Source organism: Platichthys flesus, chromosome 18 (genome assembly GCF_949316205.1).
Source record: "Platichthys flesus chromosome 18, fPlaFle2.1, whole genome shotgun sequence".
NCBI classification, from domain to species: Eukaryota; Metazoa; Chordata; class Actinopteri; order Pleuronectiformes; family Pleuronectidae; genus Platichthys; species Platichthys flesus.
The window spans coordinates 17,517,879-17,531,072 of record NC_084962.1 but is presented as its reverse complement, the minus strand read 5'-3'; the positions used below and the strand labels follow the sequence as shown (position 1 = coordinate 17,531,072).

General features: G+C 43.2%; 1 protein-coding gene across 1 annotated transcript; it reads right to left on the bottom strand.

Moving 5' to 3' along the window:
• Positions 1-615: 615 nt before the first annotated feature.
• On the bottom strand, positions 616-12,609 carry fntb (farnesyltransferase, CAAX box, beta). Its single transcript, XM_062411791.1, has 12 exons — positions 12,414-12,609; positions 11,702-11,766; positions 9,386-9,458; positions 9,024-9,115; positions 6,766-6,912; positions 6,108-6,191; positions 4,952-5,038; positions 4,721-4,850; positions 2,419-2,551; positions 2,137-2,248; positions 1,858-1,972; positions 616-1,069 (listed from the first exon to the last, which is right to left on the bottom strand). Exons 1-12 carry the CDS (start codon positions 12,510-12,512, stop codon positions 932-934), a joined length of 1,275 nt encoding a protein of 424 aa, XP_062267775.1. The 5' UTR covers positions 12,513-12,609; the 3' UTR covers positions 616-931.
• Between the last annotated feature and the right edge of the window lie 585 nt (positions 12,610-13,194).

Below are 13,194 nucleotides of genomic sequence, written 5' to 3'. Positions count from 1 at the left end.
CTCACGCGGTCTGTGAGGCTGTGAGGTGCTTTGCTCTGAGGGAGAATTCTCCTGTCGAGCCGATGAAACCCACTTCTGTCTGTTCTTATTAAGGATTTTATTTGTTGCATCGGTTGCATTCATTAATATTTGGGCATAAATCTAAAACCTCGATCTCCAGATTAAGATTTGAGGATCTGCTGTAGATTTGTGTGACATTAAGTTTGTTGATCTGTTGATAAAAGCACAGACGCCATCTTAACTCTTTCAATTTCACTTTCAGAATATTCTTTAGAATTAGAACTTGAATTAGACCCAGATTAAAAAGTCTTTGGCAAATTATCGACTAAAAAATTAATTAAAGCCAAAGTATAGAATCTTTAAAGTATTTAGTTGGTTAAAGGTTTATTTTATTTGCTTAAATTGCTGGATTCCACCCAAACAATATATAAAACTAAACCTGTTTTCTCAGTTGAAGCCTCAGTTCTGCCTTCAGTGAGTTCTTGGTTTTTAAATACAACTATTTAAACATTGCCTCTTTGTTTTTCCTGGGCCTGTATTCTATGTCTGTCCAGTGACGGTGATATTTAACCACCACATTCAGAAGTTCACAAATCATTTACTAACACCGTGATGAGAAGTGCTATATAAAGTTTTATTAACGTCTTGTCACAATGAAACCGAACAAGTTTCACTTTTTATTTCAGAGAATGAAAACAAGAGCAAGCAAAAACAAATCAGCTTTGTGCGAAGCCGCCCACACACACACACAGACACACAACTGTGGAGCTTCAGCTCGGAACACCTCCTAACCTCCGGCTCCGGTGTCTGCCGGAGGTCCGTCATCCTGCCGGGTCCCGGGCTCCTCCACCCTCAGACCTGAATGCGTCGCTGGCTGGTTCGAGTCCTTTTTACCTGGTTCACGTGCAGTGACGTCTCCACAGGGGACGAGCTAGGACTGAGGGTCAGCTGACGTGGAGGCGGGGCCTGCCGGCCTCCTGATGTCCTCGGGGACAGGAAGCCGGTGGAAGTGCTGCAGAGCCCGAGCCACTTTGTCAGGACAGATGTTGTAAATGGGATGAGTCGGAGCCTGCAGCAAGAAAAACAAGAATCATTTGACCATCGTTTATTTAACATCTACTTACTCCTGTCCCTGCACTTTATTCATTAATATCATATAATCATTACTGGAATTTATTGAGCAGCGTTCAAAGGAACCAGCGGCTGCTTTACAGAGCAGAAATCAAAACTCCCCTGGTGATAAAGAAACTAGAGGTTGACACACGAGGCTTGTGACAGAATGATATTGTCCAATACTGATATATTAATACACATTTTAAGAAAGATGACGAAACCACTGGATGTGTTGTTCACATCCTCAAATCGAACCACACGTCATTTGTCTTATTTCAGTTACTTCCCTTTTCTACTTCACCCCACGTCAGACTGACAGATTTACATCACAGCAAAACCAAAGTGAATGTATTTCATAAAAAAAAAAAAAAAAATCCCTTTCCACTTTCAAGGACCTGCTGCTTGAGACTCAAACAGTAAAGTCATCAGTGAAATAATCCAGGAGGATTCTGGGTAATGCTCATCTATTCTCAGCAGACACTCTTCAGCCTAATTCCAGGATTAATTCATATTAAAAGGAAACCATGTTGTATTATTATCAGCATTGAATTATAAAATCATCGTATCATAAGCAGCTCAGTTAAGGAAGGAGTTGGAAGTTCTGTTTCTGAAGCTGGATCTATTCAGCAGTTACCAGAGTCTCCTTCAGTGTTTCCTGAAAAGAATCAGTGAAATCTAGTGAATGACTCCCCCCCCCTCCCTCCTCTCCCCCCCTCCTCCCTCCCCCCCCTTCTCCAGCCTCACCAGTCTGTTCTCCTCCCTGCCAACGATCATCTCATGATGGAGGTCCATGTTCCCAAAGTGCTGAGCTATGGAGAGGCCGCTCAGGCAGTAACACGTGTGGTAGAAATCTCTGGATCTGGTCACAGGGGGGGGGGGGGGGGGGGGGAATAAAAATGATAATACAGACGGGTGAAGTATGAATGATACGTCTGAGTAAAACCACGTTAAACACTATTAACAGCAGAGAGTGTGTGTGTTGCTTGCGTTGATGCGTGTGTGTCCAGATGGTGTGGTACTGACTTGCCAGGCTTATCCAGTAGACCCCCTGTTGGGTTCTGACAGCAGAGGAGGATGTACTCCTGCAGGGCCTGCTGCTCGAACATCCACCGCTGCCGACTCAGCTCCGACTCTCCTGCACACACACACAAACACACACACACACTGTTCATCAACACAAAACTCAGGACCACAACAAACATGGACACACACATCAGGACATCTGGAGCTCAGGAGGTTTTTGTTTCTAGCAGTTCTTTCCTCATTGTGTGATTTAGTTTTTCGTGTGCGTCTTGTCTCACGTACCTTCTTTGAACAAGGCTCTGTGGAGAAGAGGGAGGAGTCCCGCCTGCCAGAAGGAGTAGCAGCCGTCCACAAGTTTATTACAGCGGCCCTGGAACCCTCCCTCGAACCGCATCTGCCTGCTGACCACCCAGCGCTGAGGAGGACACACAACAAACACACATGTTCAGCCTGAGCAGAAGAAAGAGACATCACGTTGGAAATCATCTGTTGAAACAACGAGGAGGATGAACTGGGATGTCCTGGTCCACAGCTGGAACTCCACAGGATCACACAGGACCAGAGGAGGACAGGATGAAGTAAAGTAAAGCAGCAGATGTGGAAGTAAACTCAAAGGGAACACACTTCTCAAATATGCATCCAGGTCTGTTTTAAGGTTCAACCTGCCTCCTCGCACCGTTTTGCACAAAGTAAAACACGCAAGGACTGGAGTAGAACACGTGCCTCTGCCAACCGCCCCCCCGCGAAACCACTTTCAAATTCCACTAGATCTGCACTTTTTATCTGAATCTGCACCAAACTGTACAAACACAGAGATCAGTCCCTCAGATGTGCCGGACTCTTTAAAGGAAAATTCTTTAACAGTAACCGTTCTGTAGTTTTTGAAGGTTCGCTCTCGTCGCTGCTGTTAAAACTCTTCCCTGAAAATGGAAATAAGACAAGGCGACAGGAATCCGAAATTTGAATCTGTTCAACATTAATGAATAATTCATTATCGTGGAGATGGAAACAGGAGCTGCCTTAATGCAGCGTGACTCCTCCGACATCAGTTGAGATCTGATTCCTGTTCCAGCCCAAACGCTGCAGAGCTTCATGGCGGCAAAAGGTTTCCTCCAAAAAAATATGAATGCATCTGAAACGTTCATTATCGATGTGCGGATATAAACCAAAGATAACATTTTGTAAAGATTTAATTTAAATGTTTTTCTTGCTACAATAACCAAGAGCAGTTGTTTGTTAATTTTCATTTCAGCCGCCCTCAGATAAAACACGGCTCCTCTGCTCCGCGCTGGGTGACAGGTTTATCTCATGTTCAGTCGAGCTGCTGGAGATCTTCTCGACCCGGTGTCGTCTTACAGCTTCTGCCGCGCCCACCGACAGGCACCTCCCCCCCCCCCCACCCCACCACCTGGCACCTCCCTGCTCCTCTGACACTCAGGTTAAACCACACAGACGGGAGTCCATCCGCCGGGGGTCTCACGGGGACGCCCTGTGACACGGGACACCTCCAAGGACCTGCTCCTGTTAACCAGTCACACTGATGTGTTTCAACACGCTGTTCAAAAGGAGGAGCGGGTTTTTCCAGCCTGTTCATATGTGAGGGAAACAGGCCTCATGCAAATGTACTGGTAACAGGCAGATGGCAGCTGCTGGGAGATGTAGAAGCTCAGATTGTAATGATACCATCACTGTAGACCAGAGACTTCATATAAACATGTATATTTTTTACATTTGAACCGATTTCTAAGGGAATAGTTAATTGATCTCGATGAAAACAGGCCTCAGGGGACTGATGTCCATGAATGTGTGAAAAATGTGTGAAGCTATATATATAAAGTTTAAATGCATCTACAACAGTTATAGAACTTTGTCCACACATGCCCATTTCGATGTGAAGGGTCTGTTCAGAGTTGGATTTGTCGTATCTTCATGTAGAATCTCTGCTGCACACGTTGCCAAAGGAAAAACCGAACCGGACTCTGAAGGGAAGCTGTGTTTCTCCTTCAATAGGAGCTGTTAAACAGGCGGAGGGCTGCTCCATCAGTGACACACTATCTCTCTTTATCTCCCGATGACCTTAAGCTTTGTGTCAACAAGCATCTGCTGCTGCTGCAGAGTCTCCAGAGTCTCCAGCTCTGATCCCTTCACTTCTCTGGAAGCAGCCAAATGACAAGTGGATCTCCCTATAGAGATAAAACACCATCTCCCACCGGTCACAACAAAAGCCACTGTTGTAAAACTGATGGAGAAGAAGTGCGGAGACAACTCAGATGAAGTGATGTCAAGGTTCTGCTTGAAGCTCCAGATCCAACAGGCGGTTTAGAGACAGAACATGTTCCTGAACACAAGGAACCTCATCTCTGAGTTCACTCGTTTGAGGTTCCTGATAAAGAACGTGTGTTCATCAGGCGTCAAGTCTTTTTTCTTCAGGAAGTCTCGCTCCAGGTCGATACATCATCTTCTCTTGTTTTTAGGCTTCAGGTTGAATAACAACTGATGTTTCTATGTTTTATTTAATTTGAATGCTTCCTTTTGTTTAACACCCTTAAATAAAATGCTCCAGGAAAGAGGGGGGTTTGCTCACCAGCAAGGCTTTGAGATCCAGCATGTGTTCTTTGCCCAGGATGACGAGGGCGGCCGTGCCACAGAACGTGTAGCCACCATGGGCCTCCAGACCTGGGACTCCACTGAGACCCCCCTCCCAGTTCTGACACCTGCACACAGAGGAACCAGTCACTAAACACTATCCCTGATTACAGAGAAGCAGAGGAACAGAGTCTTCTCATAATAACCTGATGTAATGGTAGAGTTGTACCTGAGGATCCAGGTGGGCGTGTCCTCGAACAGAGTCGGTGTGACGATGTTGGTGAGCGACGCCACAGAAGCTGCACAGTACGCGCTCCTACGAGAGGAGAGAGAACCACAGGCATGCATCTTATACAACAAAGCATTCTTTAAAGTATAACCTTTAAAGAATGCTTCTCATACAACCACAGTGTGTGTGGTAGCTTCATGGGAATAGACAGTTTCTGGCTGCTGATACTTACAATATTGTGAATATGATTTTGTCATTTGCCCTTCTCTACTCTTCTCATCTCATCTCTTTATATACCGACCCACTGTCCATCCCTTTACTGGCTACACTAGCCCCATGCACAGACTTTACCACTTAAATATTTATATATATATATTTTTTTAGTTGTTTTTATATATATATTTTCTTGTACTATCCACTCCAGCAGCACGAGAACACTTTCCTATTGGACACTGACACAATCACGTCATTGCTTTCTGTACCATAGGGTCAGACCCATTCCTGTATCTGTAATATGTTTATGTGATTTATGTTTGTATGTCGGTGAGGTGTATAAGTGTATAAGCTACTGGATGATCTAAATTTCCCACGGGATTAATAAAGTATCCATCTATCAATCTATCTATCTTATACGAATATAAAACTTAAAACGTATACATATATATATATATATATAATAGGCCCTAATACTCACATAGTAAATAACACACAGGGACAACAGACCATTAATTGGTTGGCAACAGATAACAGAGTAACTGACGTCTGAGGCTCTTTGTGGAAACATAAGACGATAATAACTTCTTCCACTGAGTAACTGAAATAATATAAATCCTCGCTGATGCAACAGAGATCTGAGTATTTCTCCTCTTTTCTATCAAGAGGAACAAAAGTGCATTAATAATTCAAAAGGAAAGAAAGAGGCAAGCTCGTTTAAAAAATGTTCCCACTTATCAGACGTGAATAGTCACCGTGAAATTTCTGCAGTAAAGTATTTTGGCTGCTGTACAAACGTTGTTTATAAATAATGTCTTATTTCTGTATGTATTTCATCCTCTCGTTTCTCTGTGGCTCTTAAGCAAGTGCTCCATTGGAACCAGGCTGTAGAGGAATAGAAGAGAAGCTGGAGGAGGCAGTTTTTCCTCTTCTGGTTTCTCACCTGATATCCACCTCGCCTCCAACGTGCATCACAAACGAGCCATCTGGCTGCTTCACTGACCAGAGGAAATCTAGCAGCTTCTCCCTGGAGGAGGGAAAGAGAGGGAGAGAGAGCGAGAGAGAGAGAGAGGGGGGGAGGGGTGATAGGAAGAAGAGGAGATATATGGTGAAAACCAGGGAGAAGGAGGATATCGGATGGAGGGAAAGAGATGAGGCAGAGGAGAAGAAGAGGGAGGAGTTGGCAGCAGAGTGGAATTGTGTCAGTGCTGCAAATTTAATAACGAGGCTGATGCAAATTCAGCTGCTGTTTACATCAATGGAACAGGAGCAGGGACATTAGAAGCTTCACTCAGATGTTTGCATACGTGTAAATACAGAGAAAATTAAATCATGCATCTCTGATACGAAGGGTTGTTATTAGCTTCCGGTTAACTACTTTCTTCTAAGCGTTTTTTTATATATGTTGTGCAACCGTAACAAAGTCTTAGTCACTGTAACTCAGCACTGCATAAAAATACAATTACACAGAAGAGGGTTTAACGGCATCAATTAATAATAATTTATTTTTTCAAATTTAACGCTGCTACTAGTTAAACGATTTGAAATGTAATGTAGTACAGCTCTGTGTAGTGACTGTGGGTGTGTGACCAGTACCTTACCTGTCTATAATACCATAGGACTCTTCTGTGCCGATGATGCAGAGGGCGTTGACGGCAGCGTACGTGGGGGCGAGGTGGGCGTGCTGCCCTGGTCCCCCGGCGAAACCCCCCGTGGGCGTCTGACACCGAGCCAGGAACTGACACACGCTGGAGAGACGAGGGCAGGGGCTTATGACATCAGGTGCTCAGAGAGACACCATAACACAGAAGAGAGCGGTGGAATGACTCTATAAAAACACTCAAATATAAGATAACAAATATCCTCAACATTTTTCTTATGTACTTGTTCACTAAAGGCTAATTTATGCTCAACATTAGATATATACATCGTTTGAATCAGACGTCTCTTTATTCATTTGTAAAGGCAACATAAATGAGCCTTAAAGGGATAGTTTATTTATTGTGTAACCAATGTGTTGACAATGTAAACATCAAACCCAATCCCATGTGGGTTTGTTCACACACAAGAGCATCTCATCTGGAAACAGTCATTGGATCAGTTTGAATCACGTCTGGAAGTAGCCGTTAGAAGAGGGTAAACTGTGGCACATTAATCAGAGAGGCTATGACCTTCAAACAATGGCTGACTGGAATTAAGAAGGGCCCAGAATCATTCCATCACAGCACCACCAGCACCACCAGCACCACCAGCTCCTGGACTGTTGACACAAGGCAGGTTTGATCTTCGGATTCAAGCTGTTGATGCCAAACTCTGATCCGACCATCTGCAGCCTCAGCAGAAATCCAGACTGAGAATTAAGTTGCTGAACCTGTGTTCCGCAATTTTTTTGTCAAAACTCGTGAAGGCAGGGCCACAATCTGAAGGAGACTCTGGTTCCAAACGACCCCATCGGCACAAGATGGCAGCATTTGGTGTTTGTGGTATTTTGGCTTAATTTATGGATAGTTGGAGGATGTGGGCATGCATCACTCATCTCTATAAACAGTCTATAATCTCATTCCAGTATCTCAGACCTGCAGAGTCACACAATCAATCGAACACCACAGAGTCACTTCCTTGTATCTGATGTGGCAGCGAGTGCCGAGCATCTCAGCCTCAGCTTCCTGTCTTTCAGGCCTCCGTGCACAGAGCTGCTTCTCTCACTAACGTCTTCCTCATCCGCTGCCTCGGAGGAATCACACAGCCGAGAGCAAAACCGACATCAAATCACAATCCTACGTGAACTTTGGCAAAACCAGTCCGGTGCCAGATCTGACCTGAGAACAGTGCACATTTCACGGGACAGAGAGAAGTCGGTTGTGGGTTGCCTTGTTCTGAATTCTTGAACAGGGCCTGTGTGTCTGTGTGTGTTTGTCTTTGTGTGCCAGTGAGTGAGCACACAGGATTCACGTTGGCGCTGGGCAGTGCCAGCCGGTGTGTTGGCAAACCTCGCATTAATAATGAGAGTGTGGGCTGGCAGCCTGGCATCGCTGTGCCCTACCGGGGGTTTGCAGAGTGTTACTTTCGACTGGCAGTGTTTAAATCAGGTGACATTCTGGCGGCCATGAGAGCGACACTGTTGGAGTCACGGCTGCAGCAACACGTCTGCAACACGACACCAGATTGTTCTGTTCAATGCTCTTTATACAAAATCAGTCATGAAAACTGGAATATAAAATCCACAGCTTCTTACATCAACTCTGAGACTCTTCGTGAGTGAGTGTTCAATCACAGAGGAAAGTTAATAAAGGAAACAACAGGGGACAGAAATGATTGATGGAATGATCCAGTGCCTAAATGTAGTCTGATTGTAGACAGAAGTGCTTTTTTATACCGTTTCTGTCGAGTGAAACAGCTTTTTGAAGATGTTAGTATGATGTCTCGGTATTCCAGGTCCAAACTACACAACCGTTTACCAGAATATTCCCCTCACAGATCTCAAAACAATGTTAAATCCCTAAAAACGTACAGGAGTAGAGAGTCTGAATGACTGTCTTGCTCCTCCGTGAGCAGGATGACGTGCATCACTGAGGAGGAACCCGTCCGAGCCGGAGAGGAAACAAACCGAGACCGACCCGACATGTAGCTTCACAACCTTCACCTCTTCCTGACATCCCATTGATTTCATTTGTCGCAGACTCTCACTCCTGATATATTTTCAAAGACAATTTATATGGAGCTGCTGTCATCTTTGCCATGTGGGAGCAGGTGCTTCTCGGTGCGGATTAATAATAGAGGATATTTGACAATGCGCAGGGTTTGTTTGTCCCCTGGTAGCAGTTTAGTAGTCGAGTACGAGTGTGTTTGTGTGACTCACTCTGAGGCGACAGCAGAGGGAATTGGCTCCTCGAGCAGCTCCAGACTGTGAAGAATCCAGAAGCAAAGCCACGGTCTGCTGGCATCCAGACACTGACACACACCATGAGACGGTTCATCAGCCATAAGAGAAGCAGATCAGTCAGTTACAGGAAGAGATGAAAGGAAAATGAGTCATAAAACAAATGGAAAATTATCAATACACCGATTTTCAATGGTTGGTAAATACATAATCATGTTTAATGTTTATAACACAAACACACAGTGGTGAGACGTCTTCTACATTTTACATGATGTGTTTGTCATCAGGGTTTACAATACACAACAGATGTGTCTTTGCTTGCTGGATGTGTGATGTTTTACCTCGTAAGCATCCGATAAATGACGTAAGCCCTTCTTCAGATACTGGTAGTGCTGCTCCCGCAACAACGTTGGTCTGAGGAAACAAGAAGAAGAAGAGAAATATAAATCTCAAATATGTAGCAAGTAAAACAAGTTTTACGTTTCAAGTAAATTCACTTGATACATTGCCATGCTGCCATTTATATGAAGTTATTTCGATTCACTTGTACTTTTCCTTAATAAAACATGGGTCTGTGGACAAATTATTGATAATTTATAATTGATAATTATATAATTGATAATCCTTCACAACCTATTCTCTGCAGCACAGAAGCCTCAGATAAACATTCATCTGCATCTGCAGCTCTGTGCGAGTGTAAATGTGTCAGTGCTTTAACCTTTAATCTGAGTCTCAAGTTGAACAGAGGAAGCATCTGGAAAAGTAAAAAGAGAACTGAAAAAAAACAAAAAACTCTCAACTTCTTACTAAGTCCAAGAAGACGGAGCACATGGCTGCCGTCTTCCCTGAACCATCTGGCTCCTTCATTCTGTTAGAACTGGTTTTAAGGTCATTTTAATTACCTGCAAAGCTCTTACTGGGTTAACTCCTGTGCATCTCTGACCTTTCAATACCCTATTAGCCACAAGAAGCCCAGAGATGCTCGAAAGCAGATCCTCCAATGGCACCTTCAGCACATGCTTTTTGCATTATATTATATTAATTTTATTAAATGAATTATCTTATATTATCAATAAAAGTAAATTATAAACTATCTATCCCGGTAGTGTGAACACATCTCATTGTAGGTAGTCAGATTCTACAGCAAATATAACTGAGCAATTGTATGAACATGAATAAATGTAAACTGAAATGTTTTGTGTCGTCGAGTCAAACTTCATCCTCGCATTTTTCATTGTTTTAATACAATCAGTGAACTTTCCTAAGCATGTGTGAAGGTAGAGTTTGAAATGTCATTCTAGTTAGAGAGGGCTGCTGGAATTAATTTAAATATGTTTAAGAAAAATCCAATGCTCGCCCTTTCTGAAATATTTGTGAATTCTGAATCAACCTTTGTTTTCAGCAAATTTAATCCCGAAGAACTTCAAGAGATTAAATAAAAATGCGACACACAAGACTTTGTTTTTCACTTGTCATTAGAAGCACTTTTCTAAGGAGAAGTGGACCAATCAAAATTAATCCGAAGAGCTACCTTCCATTCACGACTGCAATTATCCTCAAAACCTCCACTTCACTTAACTTCTACCCAATTGTGGAACGTTGACCTTTTCTCTTGAGCACGATCACAACCAAACACATGGATTCAACTGATTCAATCATTCAGTGCTTGATAAATTACATATCATGATGATAGACATTTCCCCACAGGCTGCAGTGCCGGGTGAAATTCAGGGCCGAGCAGTTTTCATAGAAGTGAGATGAGTCACCCCATTAACAGGGACCCGCTGACAGAGAGCAGCAGCAAAGCATGTGGGCTGATCAGCTCATCATACGTCTCCATGTGGCCGTGACCGACCGGCAAACAGCAGGTGTTCTGTGAGCCGCAGCCAATGAGCCGGGGTCTGGGAAATGTTTCATAATGGCTGTTTAACGTTATGACAGCTCGATGAAAACACACGATCATCACCCAATATGTCACGTTCATGATATCTGACCACATTCTCCACTGTAGGGTTCGAAAGTACGTGTTGTCTAAGCTAAGTGTTGTTTTCTTCACTATATAAGGACTTATATCCACTGAATTGAGTTTAAATGTCCTTATTTCATATTATTATTGTAGTAATATCAAACTGTACAGGGTCACATGTCTGAAGCAGCTTAATTCTCAGCTTTTTACGTATAAACAACAAAGCATTCCAGGGGAGTAGGTCCTGTGCTTGTGGTGTAATGAGCCAACCTCAAAAATTAATATTTGATTAATTTATACATGGCATTTAGTAAAGTGGTACCCGAACTAGGGGTCTGACCTCCAGGGGGGGGGGGGTCGCTGATGTGGGGGTGGATTTGTAATTAATTAGGAACAATTGAATTCCAGTAATTCAAAGAATCACAGAGGATCCAGAAGGGGATTGTTTCAGATGCGGGATGAAGATGTAGATACTGAGCAGCGGCTAACATCGTCACAACCATGTGAAAACAACTGGAACCGAATGGAACCGCCCCAACAACAAGTTCTGCTTCATAGGAACAACATTTGGGGAAATCTAGACCATGAGTTATAATGGTAGAAAAAAGGTATGTGTTTGTGTTTGATATACTTTGCTGTTTAAGCAAAGAATCATGAGCTTCGGTTGCACGTTGCCATTGTGAACACTTACTGTGGCGAGCTGTGTATCTGCTTGTAAACACTGAAGACTTCTTCAATAGTGCGTTCCACTTTTTTCTAATGAAAAGAGAAAGAAGAGATAAGAGGAGAGGGAACAGTCACAATACAGTTCATCATCACAGACACACGTGCCTGTGTTTGCTGATATGAAAACTTTTATTTTACACAGGGAAAAGGATTCAGATAAAGAAAATCATGTTTTTATTTAGGCAAGTTATATAATTTGTGTGTTTTTTGTATTTATACTTATTTGCAATAAAGATTATGGTAACTATATGTCAAGATTCAATCAGAGAACGGTAATAATAGCTTAATGCGGCTTTGGTAAAATATTATTACACTTATAAAAAATACATTTTATAATATGTTAGTATGTTTGGCCCCGGTTAAACTTGTTTTATTACATCTCCCACCCCTGCTGTGTCCTGCTCTGCTAACAGCTAAGTTAATTTAAACCTAATCCCATTAAAACACAATTCTAACCACCGGGGGAGTACTCCCGGTTGTTGGGACCAGCAAGACGTGTTGATAACAAGATAATAACAATCGTTTCCACTACAAGATCATTAACAGGTGAATAAAGTACTTTAATAAACAAGCGTGTGACAGTTTGATCCGCGGTCACACGTTCCTCCCAAGGGGCGGACAAAAAGTCAGTGCTAGCAGGTGTTAGCATTAGCATCCGGAGCTAACGGAGCGTTCACCTGCTCCACGGAAGTCACCGTCTCCACCCCGTCGTCCGCGAACATCTGCGCAGCGTGGCCCTCGCCGAAGAACCGCAGTGGCGTCGTCACAGCGTCCATGATTGAGATGCTGGGGGACACCGGTGAGGATCCGTGGGGAAGCCGGAGTCGTTTGTTTTGATTGTTGGCTCCCTTTCGCTTCCGGTTCAAGTATGAGGGGGCGGAAGCTGCGCGCACGCCCTCTACGGTAAGATTTTCACAGTAACGCCATTGTGTTGTTTTATTAATTTTACACGTAGTTACGAGTGTGTGCACGTGCAGTAAGGCCTGTCCCCACGTGTTATTTCATCCTTGTTTATTCAACTTGGAGCAGAAATGAAACCACGCGTTTTATATCAAGACAAATATAACGTAAACAAACATAAACATACCGGATGTGGTGTTTTTCGCTCTTCAAAATAAACCCTCAGGTTAATATCCTGCCCCGTAACAATGGCCCAATTAACCTGTTTGTTTAAATTGTCCCCAGTTGACCCCTGTTGTCTTCAAGTTCCCATTAAGTGCAGGTGCAGAGAGCACAATGCAACCAGTACTGACAAACTACCTGTCATTCAGTCTCTGGTCATCTGATGGGTCAACATTTCATTTTGGGCAATACAGAACAAAAAGGTTCATAGTATAAAGTATAAAATTCACAATGTATGCATTGGAACTTCATCTTAACACATGGATTTTCAACATGATCGTTCCAGAACAAATCTGCATTGATCAAATTACCAGAAACTAATAAACAAACAGTTAC